The sequence below is a fragment of the Aspergillus eucalypticola genome, assembly GCF_003184535.1.
Source record: "Aspergillus eucalypticola CBS 122712 chromosome Unknown BO83scaffold_18, whole genome shotgun sequence".
Taxonomy (NCBI): domain Eukaryota; kingdom Fungi; phylum Ascomycota; class Eurotiomycetes; order Eurotiales; family Aspergillaceae; genus Aspergillus; species Aspergillus eucalypticola.
Genome location: NW_020290292.1, coordinates 731,862 through 748,916, shown reverse-complemented (window position 1 = coordinate 748,916; position 17,055 = coordinate 731,862). Strand labels below are relative to the sequence as shown.

Below are 17,055 nucleotides of genomic sequence, written 5' to 3'. Positions count from 1 at the left end.
ACTAGCAGTCAATCAATCAAGCAATAACCATCTGCCATGATCTACAGGACGTTTGTTCCTGTTTCTTCTCTCATGGGAGCAAGCAAGCAAGCATCCCAGAAAATCAGTCTCCTACACTGCATCTGGCTTGATACGCTTAGGCTATTGGGTCGTTAGAATTTCATTGTTGCGAAAGAATATGTTGGAAGTCTATGTCCAAATCAAAATATGATAATATCAGTATTCATCTACAATATCATCATCGGCCAGAAACAGCCTCTCCTCTTCCAAAGACGGCGGCAGCCGGGGCCCAAAAGCCTTGCTGTGGTATCGACGACTGATTTGGGACGGGCTTCCTGTAGGAGGGCCCTTCCATTGAGCCGTAGATGTGACTGCAGGTAATTCAAAAGTGTTGTCAAGCAAATCAAAGTCATTAGCATCACTTTGACTCTCAGTCCCGCTGAGTTTGACAAGCTTATGGAGTCCTTGGGATTGCTCCATGTCGCCAGCTATAAGAGCCAGATAAGGCAGTTGGTGAAGAATGAGATCACTGCGTGACATCATGGTAACAGCTACAGTTGGTTTACTGCGGCTGTCACTTATGCTAGTGGCCTCCTCAGGTTTGGAGCTCGAGTATGATGGGTCCAATATTTTAGTAGACCAAACATCTATGAGATCTTGTATCTCTTCCATATCTCGAAGCAATCGCAACGAAGCCGGGAAAAGCATTTTATATGCGCTTCTTGTATGGTTCGAGCCGTTATTGGGCCATGCAGATCTCTTCACAGGGCTTGGAAGAGCAAACAGTATACCTCGAGTAGCAACCTGATAACTGAGGTCTTCCTGGCGCAATGAGTCTGACCCGGAGTTGTATCTACTGACACCAGCCAACCCGAGCCTGCTTCGTCCCCTTGTGTCGAAAGACAGCATATCGCTGTCGGATAATGCACCTATGCATCCATCCAGGTAGTCTGTAAATGATAAACCATTGCATGACGGAACATAATTCTCGTGAAGAGCGCAAATAAAGGTTTGATTATCGGTTCCGGCTTCATCCACAAGTTCGTTGACACACACTTGGGATAATTGTGGCCGCTTATGGTGGCTTAAGTAGTCTGGGGGCAACACAACTTGGGCGCCTTCAGTTGAACCGGCATCGACACGTTTGTTATACATAACCTTGCCAATGGCGTGAAATAGCCCAAGGCTCGCTTCTCTCTGTGTAACTAATTCCAATGTCTCCCTTTCAAAGGCCGTAAGAGGTATGCTAGATCCTTTCGAATTCCTAGTTTTGAGGGGTGGGAACTTCTTGAACCCTCCAGAATTCAGGCAAAGAAATTCCAAGGACGAGATTGCACTTCGAATGTCCCCGATAGTAGAGATATTATGGAGTATGGCAGGGCCCGGAAATCTCTCACGTTTGGAAAGCCGAGCCTCTTTTTCTAGAACGAGATGCAAAGCCTTGTACATAAAAGTCGGGGCTATGCTATTAAAATCAAGGATGCTCGTTTTTGGGTGATTGTAGAGTACTGGTCCTAGCAACCGATGGACTGTTAGGCTATCTGAAGGGAAAGATCGTGAGTTAAGAAGTGTCTCTGACACGATCAAGACAATCGGGGAGTTTCGTTGCACATCAGTTTCAGAATCTATGTTCTGTTGTGATGTTCTGTCAAGATACCGCAGAAGAGCTAGTCTGAACGGTGTTAGGCCAGACGCAGAACCTGTAAGCGTTGGAAACTCCTCTATGAGAATTATGCGCTGTCGCGAAGCATCCGCATTATTGCCATTATCTCCAGGTCCGGGAGAGCTAGTCACCTCATCTAGGTCGAGTCCTTTAAATTCGTTTCCACGCTCCAGGAAGTCATCAAAACGGGAAGCAATTGATACATGTGCTTTGGTGGCAGACTCTGATGAAGAAGGGTTTTTCCATTCGAGAATGTCGTAATTCAACACGGCTGATAGTAATGAAACTGTAGCCGTCTTACCGCTTCCTGCGGGACCTCGAAGGACAAGTAGCTTGTCTTCTGTTAGAAAGGAATCAATGTAGCGAAGCATAGTGCTAGACAATTCTTCCTTGAACTGATATGGAAAAAAGCACGAATGGAAAGGACAAAGAACAAAGTGAGGGGAGAGAAAGGCTGGTAGCTTACCTGTCGCTCCCCTCTGGCAAATGTATTGATTAACCAGCTTTTCACATCAGAAACCTTCTTGTGGTGAACCGCCAATTCTTCTATACTGGATGGAGCAAACTGCTGCGCCCATGGCAAGGTTCTATGAGCGGGTTGTAAAGAACGTGGTCTGGATTTAGGCTGCTCGGTGGAAATGAGAAACCGATTGGCCATCCCAGCAGATCGTTGTCTAGGTTTGGAAGTTTTAGTTGAATCATTTTGGTCCGAGGGAGTTGTCCAACCGCCCGCCAGAGTATCAGTATCGAAGGTGATGTGGCGCGTGAATATCTCATCAAACGAATCATAATCATCTTCAATTATTTCGTTGCTGCTTTCTTTCCCATCTGTAGATTCTAGATCTTGCCTATCACCAATTTCTCGCGCAGGCAATTGCTGTTTGGGGTTTGCGGGGCCATAGAAGCTATGTAGGGAATTATTCGTCTTTGTAGCATCCAACGAATGCTTGCGTTTCATTTTTCTTGCTTATTCGCGGTCTGCAAGGTAAATAGTCCGGAGCCAATGAAGAGACTGGGAACTGGCTGTGGTGCTCTGTACAATGAGAAGGGCAGGTAAGCAACACTTTAATCTGAATCCTGGGCCTCCCGATCGAATGGCAGTCTAGCTAATTCCGCTGACTTTTCGCGATGGGACAAGCAATTCATGACCATTTGATATGATGGATGCGAGAAAGCAGATGAGTCACTGAGCAAGATCCAATTTTGACATTGATATGTCTAGCTAGAGGCTGACATAGAAGTATAAACAAGGAAGCTGTATGATATAGGTGGAATATTGCATTGCGGAATCGAACTCCTGCTACTCGTTACCGCCTACACAGAGCTTAGGTACTGCACTTTCTGCGCGCACGAGCCTCTCGCCCGCCGCATTAGCCTTTATCTGGTATAACTTGGTGGGCCAGTGTCTGGACGCGGACGTGTCTGTGTCCCTTTGTAGTTTGTAGTTTGGCATGTGCTTATTTAGCGCCACAGATTAGAGATGTTAACCCAAACTCGATGACCAATACACTGTATCATTGTATGACTCCCCCCGCTCATGATCACATTGAGCCCGGCGGAATTTTTGAGCGGAGCTTACATGTCGCTGTTCTTGAAGTAACTCATTTGCAGGTATTAGAGATTAAACCGAGAATTACACGAGACAATCGAAATGGACGATGGGAAAAGGCTCATGGACAGAGGGAAAAGAGAAAGAAAAAAAGATACCACATATCCCCTATCTACAGAGCATATTAGTTCGAGTATATAATATGCAGTGTTCTAGCAGCTGATTTCGCCGAAGAGTACTAATAAATATTCCAACCAATTCGGTAGCCCCTGTACATCCACATTATCGTCACTCAAAACACCCTCCACATGGATGGAGATGTCTGGCAAATATTTGCTATTGAATAACAGTGTCAGTGTCGAAAAGGAGCTCGTTATTATGAGCCACCAAAGACGTCATAGTAGTAATTGTCATCAAGGCCATCTCGCGTGGGAACTTGGGGCGCTTCACCCGCGAAGGCCACATCATCAAAGCGAACATTCAACAAACGGATCTTGAGCCCGTAATCGCTGACCAAACTTATAAGCTTGTTTGTCTCTGCAGTTATAGGCTGCTGGTTGAGAAGCATAAGCAAACCATCAAGCCATTCAGATGCGACACTGGTTGATTGTGGACAGAAACTCAACAGTGCAGATTCACCTTGCACTGATCTGCTCGAGGTTCGGCGATGGCCATTACTTTTCTGGATGTCCCCAGTCCCGTGTACAGGCTGCGAGTAGCCGTGCACGGTAATCTTAGTATAAGATACAGCATGCGACATGTCCTTTGCAGGCTCCGCTGATTGATCGTTGGATGAAGCAGAGACATTAGAGACCACTGAAGATACCGATGAGAGGTCGACTGAAGTAGTAAAGCGCAGTCAGTCTTTGAATCCAGAATAGAACAGACCACGCATCGACATCAACGAAGCAAACTTACTCTTCTCGGGTAAAGTATCGAGCTCTGGACACCTCTCAAGAATGGAATTGAAATCACCAAAGTGTAAGAACCTCCTGTTGTGCGAAAGTTGAGCATATTTCCATGAGCGTTGCTCGGTTCCCACGCCTGAGCTATCGGAGCCCTCGTTGAGGAACCATGCGCCGTGCAACAGACAGCGGATCCTCTGTTCTTTAACAAATTGAAGTGCTTCGTGATACAATTCTTCGCGCATCTGCTGCAGGTGTTGGCCCCAGGCATCTTCATAGGTGAGCCCCAACAACTCCATTTGCAATTCGCGGAGCCGACCATACTCGAAGTTGGTCAACTCTTCTTCCGCTTCTTGCACATCCTTTGTCCGAGGTGCTCCACCAACAACAGACTCGATCAGGATTCGGACAAGCTCAACGATCTTTCCGTAATCTTCGACTTCCGCTCCGGTAGCCTTCCATAGACGAAAGAAAGCATGCAATCCTGCTACATGCAATCTGGTCCAATGCAACAGCAAAGGCTCAAACAACTTGTCAAGGTTAGAGCGAGACTCTAGTAGAAGATAACCCTTGGAATCATCCATTTCCGATTTGTCCACCTCAAAATGTTGGTATAAGATCGAAGTGACTGACAGTGAGGCACGGGCAATGGGACATCGCTGCTGAGGAGGCTTCGTGGACTGCTCCAGGAGCATTTTTTGGAACTCATCTTGATGATTTCTGACATAGTCTGCCAAATCCATCATGCCCAAGAACCCGGTATCCTCAAACTGCATCGAAGGACTCTCCGTCTCGAAACCAAGACGCCTCCACTTCTCAGAACTGTGTTTCTTAGATTGTTTCATCTCATCACCATTCTCGATGCCCTTTTCTTGGCTCCGCTCATGCGAGCTAGCCACATAGATCCCTTTCAAGGCTCTTCTGTGCTCTGGCCTCTCCAGATCCAAGGGTATCTCTCTCCATTTCCTCAGAAGAACTTTGGTAAGAGACTGAAATTCTATTAATGGGTGCACGTGATCCTGCAGTGCAGTACCTTGCATGAGGGAATAGACTGCTCTGATCACACCGAGATCTTGCAGCTTTTGAATAAACTTTGGCCACTCCGTATCTGCCTCATTCGTGATAGAGTCGCGCATGAGCGAATTAATCAACTGAAGTGCATTTGCGCAGAGGGCATGGTCTGCAGACGAAAGTCTATTGACAAGCATTTCCAGGAATTGCGGATAAATGGCAATTGCGGGCTTCAATGCACGAAAGCCAAAGTTTCCATCTTGTGATAAGTGATTACCTGAGTAAGGATGTGACACTATGGAAACTAATATAGACATTGCACCCCTTAGGATGTTAACCAATGGGTGAGTCACTATGAGTTCAACAACCTGGAAAGAAAAGACGGTACGATATATCAGTATGTTACTATATAAGGTGGTTTGCGGGAGTATGTTTTAAAAAAGACGGAGAGCTTGTTCATGTTACCTACTCTTTCAACCATGTCTTGGTCTACTAGATCCCAGCCTTTGTCAACTTCTAGTATTCTGGCGAAGCTTGTGAGGCTATATGCCAAGGTATTACCACTTGCATGAAGAGTCAAGTAGCGTAACCTAGTGAGTCCACCTTCTGCGATGAAATTATCGGCAAAGGAGGGATCCCCAATGCTCCCTTGGAGTTTAAAAACTGCCATTTTGCGCACCGCATCTTCGTCACTTCCTAGCCTCTCAACCAGCTCAGAGATGCTGGTTTCCATGATGGGAAGTAGTAGTGATGTGGCCCCTCCGGTCGCAAGAGAGTACGGGCAATCGTCAAAGCGAGGGTATGCCAATCAGTAGCCGTACCCGTTCTCTGACAAATATTCATACAAGCTGTAGATTCCGAGTGGCATGGCCCTGTAAGGACTTCAGGAAACGAGGCTCAAGGGAATCAGCACCTTCTACCGGTTGAAAGAGAATAAGGGAGGGTGGGTTGCCAAGAGATCCAATAACGGAACTCCGCACTTGGACTAAATCGAAACCGGGCAAGTTCGACCCATTAATGGACTCCAGGATATGTAGCTGACCTGCGATATAATTTAAACTTGACTACTTGTGTATCTGCGTATCGGGGGCCAGGGCCCAGGAGTAAAGATCCAATTGCTGTCATCTACTCCATCAAGTGAATTGGGTGGCGATCAAGGAGCTTTGGCGAAAGGATCATTTTTACATGACCTCGTATTTAGCTGTAACATGCAATCAGGGGACATGGTGCGTCACAAATTCGAGCGGATATCTAAAAGGGGCCCGAAAATATGCTTGGCATCTCCTTGCCATCCTCCGCAGATAATTAAGTACGCTGGTTTCTCGGTCATTATGGAGGGGTCAGTCATTGGAAAATGTCGGCTATTTGACAGGAGGTACATTCAAACGATTTGAAGATTCATTGGTTCACTTGTACGTGAGGGGCCTGGAATTACAACGATGTTCAACACTTGCAAATTGATGTTTCATGCAAGATGATATGGCAGGCTAAGATCTGCAGGGGTAACAACCTAAGCATTGGGCAACTGGACTGTGTATAGGCCAGTCAGCTACAGTGGACTAGGTCTATTTTACGGAGTACGCTCTATCTCATAACTACGCTCCAGTGCATATCTCTCAGACGTTCCCTCCTAGACACCTAGAGCTCGCAAGACACGTAACTTGATATAGTAAGTAAATAAAGTAGATAGTTGCTTTTGCTTCCACTTTTGTTTAAAAATACATAAATCTACTACTAAATTAAGGCGGAGAATAAAAGAGACTTTCAGCGCCGTAATTTCGATGCGAGTGAGCACTTATCTGTATGGAATGGAGTACGTAGAAGGGTACATCAGGATGTAGATAGAATTCATACAAGATCGTCGAAAAAAAAGACGTCCCGGGAGAGGATCGAACTCTCAACCTCACGATTAACAGTCGTACGCGCTAACCTTTTCTAGGTGTTAGTAATCTACTAACTGGAGTGAAAATTGTCTGGGATCATGCTTACCAATTGCGCCACCGAGACCGGCTATACACAGCATGTTTCAAATAATATTAGATATTCTAGTGAGGAAAAATGTAACAAACGATTCATGCTCAGTATTTCGCCGTTCCGCCATGTCATATGGACGTAGTAGTATTGCTATGTAGTAGTCTGTCACTTGGTTAGATATTCTCATCGTACCGCACGGCTGCTTCCTTAGGCATAAAAGCATAGCGTAGAAGGACTCCCTTCTAGTACATAATTGTTGCATGATGAGGCTTTCTTGTTACAGCAATCACTCCTCAGTCGGCCACGTCGGGGATAGTCATACTAGCCGAAGGGTAGTGTGCAGCATTTTTGGAGTACAATTGGGGCGCATGAATAAGATTAGTCTTGCTATAAATGGAATTTGCAAAGTACTAAGTATTATAATTTAGTAGCCAGCAATTTCTAGTCCGCTTTAGGCTACCCTTACTGGCTTCAATCCATTGTTACAAGGCTGTTTATTCAGGTGGAAAATAGCAACAATTGCCACGCACCAGGATCTTTCAGAACCACATGGAATGTTTCACCTAATTTGAGTGAGATAACTATCAAGCGTCCTTGTTGTTTCATTTATCGAAGGTCATCCTCGCCCTTTACCTTGTGGTAGCTTCTTCTTCTCGTGCATCATAACAGCTTGCATTCATTGAGGTTTTATTCTTAATGCTGTGGCCACTTTCCTTTCTTGCTTCATGACATTCTATCTTCCTCATCCGACAATTCAATCCGAATATTGTACAGCGACGACAGTTTATGATCCCATGCCACACCTCCCAATCGTTCAATGCAATGCCTCTATTACGGCCCAAAACATAAAAAAGCGAAAAAGAGAAACAGCTTTGGAAGATATTACTCCAGCTCTATCAAACAGGTTTGTAATTCTAAACAATGAAGCGGCCAGTATCGCTGAATGCGATCAGAGGAAGTGGCTGACTCATATCATTGATTAATTAACTAGGCTTGCCTCATCGGCCCTTCATGATACGAGCCCGCAATTCTGCTTAGACAATACAGCATGCTTAGGCGACAGCGCAGGGGTCTTCACGCGCCAGCGATGTCTCCACAGGAAACGACGAGTCTTCCAGCAGCCACCTGCTTACCATAAGCCACCGTTCACAGACGGTATCTCTCACATGCTACAGTCGGATTCTTCGCAAGACACTTGCATTTCTGGAGTCAGCTCTCCGCCCGTGTCTCCTAAAACCATTCCCCCGATCCCATATCAGCAACCGCAAACACTATTCGCATCTGCGTCCTGTCTCCGCCCATGTCATATCTGCCACCGGAGACCGACCACTCGAGAATATGTTGACGCCTATGCAGACTGTGATCTTTGTGGTGGGAGGAGCTGCTACATTTGCTTACGGCATTGTGACTCTGTAGACTGCAGTGGGTTACTCAGGGCCCCTGCAAGCGGCTGTCAGGAAAGGCTGGACGACGACGAATGGCAGACAGAGCGGGCACGAAAAGTTTGCTCTGCCTGTGCGGTCGAAGGTGTCACCGAATCGGGAAAAGAAGTAATGAGATGCCTTGAATGTGTACAAGGCCTCCAATCCCACTGGCAAGCTCTTCATCTAAACTAGGAGAGCCCCATGCGGCCTTGGAACAGACCCTGCATGAATAACGTGAGACAATGGTCTGTTATCCGCTGGCGGACTCATTGAGGTTTTTCTCGAAAGACACTCTGTCCGAACCACTAATGTGTAATTATAGAAGATAGAAATTTTGATACCCAACTTAGCAGACTAAGTAATAATGACTTATATCATGAGGCATCCCCATACTTCCTGGTACTTACAAACAATGGCAATGGTTGATGGGGCAGATGTACAGCGACGAAGCACACCAAAAGACTGGTAGTATGTTCTCTAGCTAACGCTGCACCTCATTGGAGCATTACCAGTTATTGCCATGTCTATTCGACTCTCGCACCCCACGTATCTTATTCTCGGGGACGTATGATACGATTATCCATTTATAGATATGCTGAGACTAGTGCCTGCTTACTCTCTTTCAATTAACAGATCATGGAATAAGACTTCAATATATAACAAGGGTCACTTTGGACAGTCACGAGGAAAGGAATTGCCATCAACGGCCAAACCTCATCTGAGCGCCGGCGTAGTGCCAGAGGCCCCTGAGGAACCCGTGGTACTCAACAGCCTCGTCGGAATTCGTTATCCCACTATTCCTACCGCCGGTGCAGTACATTTCGGTGAGGCGGATATGCCAAGGCGGGTATCCATCCAACTTCAAGAACGGACCAAAAATAAGGAGAAGATCAGGCTCAGGCTTCACTAGGGAGGCATTACGGCTGAGGCCCATTCTTGTGCTGCCTTGATTGACAGGTGCTGTCGGTTGGGTTGGCTGAGTGGTGATCTCACTAATCTCTGCATCGACCAATTCCATAGTAATGTCCTCTGGGGACAATTTACCAGTTTGGGACATCTCCGCCAGGGTCTTGGTCAAGTCAACAAACGTTTCCCTGCCATCAGTCGCAGACAGGAGAAGCACTGTGAGAGAACTGGCGTTGTGTCTTTCAGACGGCGGAACATCTTGCTGTGTATTATAGATAGGGTGGTGGGGAGCAAACAGCCGCAGTGTAGGTTGCTGCGCCGGAGACCCATAGTAAGATGACAACTTGCTCGTGATAGCTTGGTGAAGGACGGGGATGCAGGACTTCAAGATACCTATATAGATGCATAAATTGTTAGCCCCAACCTTGCCTTCCATTTCCCCCCTCTTTCTTATCGTATACGTAGAGGTCTTAGGGGTCTGAAGCCATCACTTACCGGTCTTCTCATATACACTTAGGACAGGTATCCCAGAACTCACGCTCCAGGCTGAAAGTTCCGCCACTTCATCCATCAAGATTGCTAGGGCATCGTCTTCTTTGCGTAGTGATAAGATGACGCTCAGATGTTCGGGTAAGCGCTTCAAGCCTTTCACATCCTTTCGTATTAACTCTGGCGTTCGGTGATGGTAATAGACGATGGCGAAGATTCGATCCACAACAGCATGGTAGCTCAAAATGAGACGAGAAAATATCCCAAAGATGATGTGAACAACGGCGTATGTGAGTTGATGCAGCTGCGACTTGATAAACGTCCGTATTGGTGTCTTTCGAGGAACCTTCTTGCGCCGCTGAGTTGGTCTGCGTGGAAGATCAGACGGGTCTGGCAGATATGGCCTTAGCAGTTTCTCGCGCTCAGCAGCATTGAGCTTCGTTCCTCGAGAGCGAATATCATCCCTGAACAATTCTCTATCACGCTGCGTGACCATGTTTTATTATCTGTGAGCGCTAGCGCAGGGTTACTCCCAGATGTTTTGATTATGTTGAGGAGATGTAATTCGTATGGGTATTAGACAGTAGTTCGGGAGTCCAGGCGGCGGTGGCAGTGGTAGTGGTGGGTCCCAAGGACCGGATTCGATTCGAGCTTGGGAAATCCCAAGTGCTCCTCCGTACAAGATCGGTAACTAGCTGGAATACGGACTACTCCATATTCATACAATGTGTGTAAAGATAGGTGTATCCATGCACATGGCATTCAAGTTGGCAGTGCTAGTATCGATGCGCCAGTCTACTTCGTATGGTGATCTAACTATATATCTAGTCCTGCGATATCAGTACCCACGGCCATTCTAGAACTAGTGACCATTGGTTGATAAGAAGGACCCGGACTGTGGATGCTGTGTGAAGAAATAGTACTCCTAGGTGCAGCTTAATACACCATGTTTATCTACTAGATCCCCTCGGTTTATTCGAAATATGTTCTTACTTCTCCTCGTTGGTAACACCGATAGTCATAACAGAGTGCTGAATAGTCCTACTGCACCCTAGCATACCACTACTAGGGATAGGAAGTTACAAGAAAGATCAGATAATTAAGAGCAGATATAAGGCATTCAACAAATTGAATTTAGCAATGAGGTGGTAATGTTTGTTTCGTCGTTCAGTAGTAGCTTATTGAAGCTATGCAGTTATGTAATCCGCTAGACCAGAAACCCATCTCTCCCGTCCTCCCGATAATGGACCACCTATCTAGTACTCCGTAATTGGGCTGCCCCGTAATTCTTGTTGCTCTTCTCTCCGCATTCACGGCGCAATCAAGGGCATCGGTTGACGCTCACCGTGAAGTCCGGATTGCACAACAATCCATGCTGATATCAATGCAGATAGACCCGGCTTTCAGTTATAAAGATGCCGGACGATGCGTCCTCGATTACCCCACTCAACGCTGCATCTCGATCAGTGTTCCCAACAGGTCCCAGCTTCACCCTTGAGGACTTCTCAAGTCGCGACTTCATTGTCAAGGAGTTTATCGAGGCGCTGTCGGACTCCGCCATTTCGAATCGTCGTTCTACAATCACGCCTACAACCGGAAACCAACCGTTTGACCCGAAGCCACTCATCAGGACCCTTGAGCACGCACAGCGGCGCCTCGGTGAAATCTCCGGCGACCTAGAGATCAGAGAAAATGAACTGTCTGCAGCAGTTCGCAGGGCTGAGGCACAGCATTCCCAGAACCTCAATACCTTGGGTAAGAAGCTAAAACAGACAATCGAGTCTTTTCAGCAGCTCGACACCTCGCTCAATGGTGCCGGGCTTTCAGGTGTAGAGCTTGCCGGGGGCACCGGAAATATGGCTGTCGAGACTGGAAAGAAATTGGAGGAATTAGACCGCCAAAGACGTCGGGCGCTTGATGCCCGCTTTCTGCTCGAGTGTTGGGATGGTGTGAGCAACAGGGGCGAGCTAACGCTTCTAGAGAACCTAAGACGTTCCGGAACTGGTGAGGCCAAGGTACGGTCGGCACAGATCGCGCGGCAACTGCTTCGCATAAGTCAAAGACTCGATACCGAGAGCTGGAACGATTCGAGTGGAAGGTCCGCTGGGCTCCCCGGAAATGGAGTTATATCTGCAGACGATAACATAAATGGGAAAGGGAATGGGACCAGACGGAACACTCGTGAAATCATCGAGAAGTTTTCTGAAACTTTGGAGAATGATTTGTTAAAGCAATTTGACGACTTCTACCGCAAGGCAAATTTTGAAGGCATGAAGGACTGCGCAACTGTACTTCAGGATTTCAACGGTGGTGCAAGCGTCATTGCTTTATTCGTCAACCAGCACCAGTTCTTCATCGATCGAAGCCAGCTAGTTACAGAAGAAGTAGGGGGCGATTTAGAGACGTGGGAGATGCTCGCAGACCCCGATGCTGAACCTCTGAAAGTGGAACCTAGCCTTCAGTCTTTGATCGATGAAGTCAAGGTCGTAGTGCAAGAGGAATCGGCCATCATCCGGCGAGCCTTTCCATACTATGAGCAGGTCCTCGGGAAGTTTTTGCAACGCGTGTTTCAGCAGTCTATTCAGCAAAGATTAGAAATGGTCTTGGAAAAGGCAAACAGCGTTTCATCACTAGCATTTCTACGATCCTTACAGAGCTCTCGAAGTTACATCAGTGCTCTTGTTGATGATCTGAAAAGCCATGGGCTGACGGAACACCCGGATCCAATCTCTTCACAAACGGCTTTGGTCCTTGACCAACAGTTGGAAGACTTGTTCGTACCTTATTTCGTTGGATCGTCATATATAGAGAGGGAGAAGAGGACACTGGAAGAACTTTATACGTCCTTGCTTTTCAAGTTCACTACTTTTCATGCACGCAGAAAAAAGGCAGCAACAACTTTCATGGCATCCCTTTCCAAATCCGGTACTGAAATGCTTTCTTCGGCTCGTGACGCATATTTGAGTCGTCTGGAGTCTTCGGAATTTCCTCCAACCCAAAGAAGATTGCTACTCCAAGTGGCAGGATTGAGAGAGTCTAGCGACCTCTCAAAACCTACTGATATTAAACTGACCGAAGAAGACGGCATCCCAAGCATATCTTCTGCAAAGCGGATGCTTAAGTGGCTTGCCGAAGCAGTTGGCAGAGGCTTAGAGCTTAGCGTTAATAGTGAAACACCCAAGGATATGCTTGCACTATTGACTCTCCTTCTTTCAGTAATGGGAGAAGGGTTCATTGAAGTGTCTCTAGATGCCGCACTGGAAGCAGCAACATCGCAAGAGTCTGGGAAAGCAGAGCCAGATTTTGCATATTTACCAGCCATTCGGAATGCTATTGGTATTGCAAACTTGATGGTTATGTGCATAAATACTTTACTCATCCCACTTGCGGCGGGTAGCATTACCATCCGGCGGGAGATGGAGAAGAAAACAAGTCTCATCACTATGCGCATAGAAGAGAAGATCAACATACTTGAGCAGAAGGTCATTGACAATACATTAACATGGACTGGCAAACTCCTGTCTGGCCAAAAGAAAAACGATTTCCGACCCAAGGAGGGGGATAGTACGGCTTGGTTGGAGAAGCTACAAACACCTGTGAGTTATGATGATAAGGTCTACTTTCAACCTCTGGCAGGCCATGCTAATCTATCTTAGACCTGTGCTACAATCTGCACATTCCTGACTCGTGTGCATAACGTGGTGAAGACATCCTTGCCGCCCAGTGGCTCCAATATTCGCCAACTGCTAACAGAAATTGCCATTGGAACGCGCACTCTCCTGCTGGATCATTTCAAACGGTTCGTTGTTAATGGGCCTGGCGGGCTTATGGTTACCAAGGATATGACGCAATATACGGACCTTCTTAAGTCCTGGGACATCGAGGAACAGGTCAAAGGACCAAGCGGTACGCTGGACGTACTGCTGGAAGTGGGCAACCTCTTTGTTATCGGCTCTGAAGCTTTACGCGAAAGAATTCGTGGTGGTACAGGGAGTGGTACTGGTGGAAGCGCTGGAAATAATACTGGAAACAGCCCAGGCCGAAGCCTCGGGGGTTCTGGCCAGACAGAAACAGGCCTTAGCGTCCAGGAGGTCAGGGCGTATGTTTCCCGCAGAGAGGATTCCAATACAGCTGCGCTGCAGAGTGTCCTTAATATTCTGTGATAGGGAACAGTGTGGACACAGCCAATAACTATGGATAATGAAGACTTGACCGTGTTAGACTCCGTACGGAGTATATCTCCAACCAAGGCTAATGATCTATGTAGTGTACTTATATTCTTTTCCTTCCTTCTCTGTCTTCTGTTGTTCCCCCTCTCTTTCTTTTCCGGCTTAGAGGGAAAATGAAAAGGGGGTCGGGCATGCCCGGCGACTTACCCCTTTACTAGTCCGCAAGCTAGCCAGCTAGTGGCAGGATTGACAATCTACTTTAGTTGATGAACTAGATAATGCCATCAAGGAGGAGGGAATTAACCTGATAGTATAAATGGCGTCAGATTTTTATGCTCCAACCTATTTATAATGTCCTTGTATATTAATTAACTAATTTTCCTCCGCCGGATAGACCCTCTTCATGATTAACTGAGGAGCCTAGGCTTTGCTTCTTCGTAGTTAGAGTCAAGTATATCTCGTACATGTGTGTACCCGCACTACTGCGGAATAATAATGATGCCTGCATATAACTAATTTTCCCATGTGCCCCACTTGTCGATTAGCAAAAGCTAGTCCATGTATCCGAAGTTACCCTGTAGATAGTGTTGCCCATGACCAGGGTGAACCCGTTGAGCTGCTAAGGGATTCCTACTATTTTCGGCGCTATTTCGATACTATTGGAGACAATTTATACCTCCAGAATCCTTGATAGATAATTTCAATACTTGTACAAAATCAAAGGGCCAATCCGGTAGTACTCTTCCTTCGAAGTCTAGCAACCATAGCACCACGTTTTTCGCATTATTTCTTCTACAGAGAACTGGTTGTGTAAACATGGACGTCTTTCCATTCCAGAAGAATCAGCTTACTTGTATTAAGTGCAACCCCTCACATGAGCTGAGGCGTGATGATGTTCGCGATCAGAAGCTTGACGAAGCAGAGCGCTTAGTGTAGGCTCATATATGATAGTGTCTGCATTCTTTCGTTGTTGTTTCTTTTTAATTTTGTTTTATTTTAATTTTTTATATGGTTTAGCTTTTCCCTGCACGGTATAGATCGCAATGACTCGAGGATACCCTCACTATTGACTCTAGCTTTCAGGGGCTTACCCCTTCAGTTCGCTTGATATATGCATTTCAAGCCTAACCAACACTAGTTGCCCATAGAGGCTAAATTATAACTCTGAAGGAAATTCGGAGCCCATGTGTACATGCATTCAATCCCATAGAGGCTCTCGTGGGAAATGATACTCTTTCCAAACCCTTTGTAACCCAAAACCGCCTCCTATATCACTAAGCCTGTCTTGTCGACATTCAGCCATTTCAGACGTCAAAGATCAGTCAGTCTCATATGATAAAGACGCTGTAACATCACCTTCGGAGTACAATATTCATCTTTCACCGTTCCATCTACGAGTAATTTTACGCCGACATGGATAAACTTCCTGGTGATGTCTTGCGGTGGTTTGGTGAGGAGCATGACCTTGATCTTGCCCTCGACAAGGATCCCACCAACTACGTCAACTCACCAATGAAGATGCCACACCGAAAACTGAAGAGACCCTGCATCAGAAGGACATTGTCTTTGACTTCTGCCACTCTTATTCGACAACCATCGTTTGCTGCTTCACACAAGAACCACCGACATTCCAGCCAGTCTCCCGTCACGTCGTCCTTCTTAACCAACCTTCTTACTCGAGAATCCAAATTTCGTCCGCTATCGAGGCAAGCGCAAGGCGATCATGGTCTCCAATCATCTTTTTGCAGCATTGATCCGGGTGCTCAACATTACCAGGATCCAGAAGCGCGCCTCAAACTACGACTCTACCTAGCATCCCCGCATAATTTCGACGAAGCCATCGAGTTCGGCTTTCCGGCCCCAGCGGATGAGGACACGACATCAGGGCTGCCCGGTGTACTAAAGCAGAGCCCAAAGCCCCAGAGTGGTAGGAGAAAGGTATACCCAGCTGTGGCCAAGAATGCAGACCTTTTCACAGAGGCCAATGTTCCTATATCAGACGCCGTAGAGCCGCCCCGGCTCTTGGAGCATCCCATCTCAGACAAGCATATCTCACCGAGTAATATGCAACAATCTTGTTCATGCGATAAGGGCACTGGCAAGCGGCTTGATCCAAACAATCGCGAAATGACACTGAAGATGACGTTGACACGACCTGATCTTCGAACAAGCTCCTGGGAGGCCGTTTCACCGGTTACTCCGGTGTCTACCGAGTCATCTTCAGCAGAAGGAGACCCACAAACTCGCAATGCTGATGAGAATATACGACACAAAATGAAAAACGTATGGTGCAAGCTTAGGGTATGGAAATAGGGCTGGATTTGCAGATGAAATGTATGTTATGAATGAGTATGTCATATCGTTACCTTTTTAATGGCTTATCTATTGTAGTCTTCTTTTACTGTGCTTTATGATATGTCATGTTCTATCCAGTTTGCTTTGTGAGCTACTGCTGCCTCCTTTGGCGAGGACCATTAGCATTGGAGTATGGCTATCCTCTTATTTATGTAAATTTAAGGCTGCTGTGGCCCTTCCCTGGGTTACAATGATGCAAGGTACTGCTCGCCTATACCAACTAGCATAGTAAAAGATACTATTACTGTTGTGCCTCGCCGCCAATCGCTTCTCCACATTGGTTCAAGTATTCCGTATCTATGCTCGTTATGCTCGTTAATGTATGAGACTTACCCTCCTTGTACCAGTAATCCCACATTGATTTGGTATATCCATTACCCTGCTTGTACGAGATGCGCGCGATCTGTCTCGCACCCTAACATAGTATTGGTGACAGGCCAGTAACAACCTAAATTATACGCCAAGACAGTGGGTTATTGACTCACTATAAGCACATCCCCATAATCAAAGGGCAGGAAAGTCATGTGCTAATAAGCGCAATGACCTTCCCGGTTCTAAATTTTAATATATACATATATATTAGAATTGAGTCACTAGGGATTGTCGGACT

General features: G+C 46.5%; 6 protein-coding genes and 1 non-coding gene across 7 annotated transcripts; 3 read left to right on the top strand and 4 right to left on the bottom strand.

Moving 5' to 3' along the window:
* Positions 1 to 157: 157 nt before the first annotated feature.
* BO83DRAFT_341538 (putative cell cycle checkpoint protein Rad17) lies at positions 158 to 2,921 on the bottom strand. Its single transcript, XM_025528624.1, has 2 exons — positions 2,130 to 2,921; positions 158 to 1,995 (listed from the first exon to the last, which is right to left on the bottom strand). Exons 1-2 carry the CDS (start codon positions 2,619 to 2,621, stop codon positions 217 to 219), a joined length of 2,271 nt encoding a protein of 756 aa, XP_025386565.1. The 5' UTR covers positions 2,622 to 2,921; the 3' UTR covers positions 158 to 216.
* A 295-nt stretch (positions 2,922 to 3,216) lies between these two features.
* Positions 3,217 to 6,330, bottom strand: BO83DRAFT_379943 (ELMO/CED-12 family protein). Its single transcript, XM_025531624.1, has 3 exons — positions 5,598 to 6,330; positions 4,131 to 5,496; positions 3,217 to 4,052 (listed from the first exon to the last, which is right to left on the bottom strand). Exons 1-3 carry the CDS (start codon positions 5,859 to 5,861, stop codon positions 3,589 to 3,591), a joined length of 2,094 nt encoding a protein of 697 aa, XP_025386564.1. The 5' UTR covers positions 5,862 to 6,330; the 3' UTR covers positions 3,217 to 3,588.
* A 672-nt stretch (positions 6,331 to 7,002) lies between these two features.
* On the bottom strand, positions 7,003 to 7,135 carry BO83DRAFT_t184. The gene has a single exon. It is a non-coding gene; the product is annotated as a tRNA-Glu (tRNA).
* A 473-nt stretch (positions 7,136 to 7,608) lies between these two features.
* Positions 7,609 to 8,901, top strand: BO83DRAFT_409548 (uncharacterized protein). The gene is made up of 2 exons (XM_025534146.1): positions 7,609 to 8,006; positions 8,094 to 8,901. The coding sequence occupies exons 1-2, from the start codon at positions 7,828 to 7,830 to the stop codon at positions 8,716 to 8,718; spliced, it is 804 nt and encodes a 267-aa protein (XP_025386563.1). The 5' UTR covers positions 7,609 to 7,827; the 3' UTR covers positions 8,719 to 8,901.
* A 219-nt stretch (positions 8,902 to 9,120) lies between these two features.
* Positions 9,121 to 10,482, bottom strand: BO83DRAFT_364473 (ditrans,polycis-polyprenyl diphosphate synthase). The gene is made up of 2 exons (XM_025529621.1): positions 9,928 to 10,482; positions 9,121 to 9,825 (listed from the first exon to the last, which is right to left on the bottom strand). Exons 1-2 carry the CDS (start codon positions 10,415 to 10,417, stop codon positions 9,227 to 9,229), a joined length of 1,089 nt encoding a protein of 362 aa, XP_025386562.1. The 5' UTR covers positions 10,418 to 10,482; the 3' UTR covers positions 9,121 to 9,226.
* A 712-nt stretch (positions 10,483 to 11,194) lies between these two features.
* On the top strand, positions 11,195 to 14,226 carry BO83DRAFT_409546 (exocyst subunit SEC10). The gene is made up of 2 exons (XM_025534145.1): positions 11,195 to 13,517; positions 13,578 to 14,226. The coding sequence occupies exons 1-2, from the start codon at positions 11,337 to 11,339 to the stop codon at positions 14,082 to 14,084; spliced, it is 2,688 nt and encodes an 895-aa protein (XP_025386561.1). The 5' UTR covers positions 11,195 to 11,336; the 3' UTR covers positions 14,085 to 14,226.
* A 1,077-nt stretch (positions 14,227 to 15,303) lies between these two features.
* On the top strand, positions 15,304 to 16,403 carry BO83DRAFT_448704 (uncharacterized protein; the record flags this gene model as incomplete). The annotated part of the gene is made up of 1 exon (XM_025536693.1): positions 15,304 to 16,403. The coding sequence occupies exon 1, from the start codon at positions 15,504 to 15,506 to the stop codon at positions 16,401 to 16,403; it is 900 nt and encodes a 299-aa protein (XP_025386560.1). The 5' UTR covers positions 15,304 to 15,503.
* Between the last annotated feature and the right edge of the window lie 652 nt (positions 16,404 to 17,055).

Bases quoted from the DNA above. Each gene is read 5' to 3' on its own strand.
- BO83DRAFT_341538 (XM_025528624.1), bottom strand. From the start codon at position 2,621: ATGAAACGCAAGCATTCGTTGGATGCTACAAAGACGAATAATTCCCTA. The intron at 1,996-2,129 runs GTAAGCTACCAG...ACAGAAGACAAG, and splicing joins TTGCCAGAGGGGAGCGACAG to CTACTTGTCCTTCGAGGTCC.
- BO83DRAFT_409546 (XM_025534145.1), top strand. From the start codon at position 11,337: ATGCCGGACGATGCGTCCTCGATTACCCCACTCAACGCTGCATCTCGA. The intron at 13,518-13,577 runs GTGAGTTATGAT...AATCTATCTTAG, and splicing joins TGGAGAAGCTACAAACACCT to ACCTGTGCTACAATCTGCAC.
- BO83DRAFT_379943 (XM_025531624.1), bottom strand. From the start codon at position 5,861: ATGGAAACCAGCATCTCTGAGCTGGTTGAGAGGCTAGGAAGTGACGAA. The intron at 5,497-5,597 runs GTAGGTAACATG...TTTTCTTTCCAG, and splicing joins ACCAAGACATGGTTGAAAGA to GTTGTTGAACTCATAGTGAC. The intron at 4,053-4,130 runs GTAAGTTTGCTT...TTACTACTTCAG, and splicing joins CGATACTTTACCCGAGAAGA to TCGACCTCTCATCGGTATCT.
- BO83DRAFT_409548 (XM_025534146.1), top strand. From the start codon at position 7,828: ATGACATTCTATCTTCCTCATCCGACAATTCAATCCGAATATTGTACA. The intron at 8,007-8,093 runs GTTTGTAATTCT...TTAATTAACTAG, and splicing joins ACTCCAGCTCTATCAAACAG to GCTTGCCTCATCGGCCCTTC.
- BO83DRAFT_364473 (XM_025529621.1), bottom strand. From the start codon at position 10,417: ATGGTCACGCAGCGTGATAGAGAATTGTTCAGGGATGATATTCGCTCT. The intron at 9,826-9,927 runs GTAAGTGATGGC...GCATCTATATAG, and splicing joins AAGTGTATATGAGAAGACCG to GTATCTTGAAGTCCTGCATC.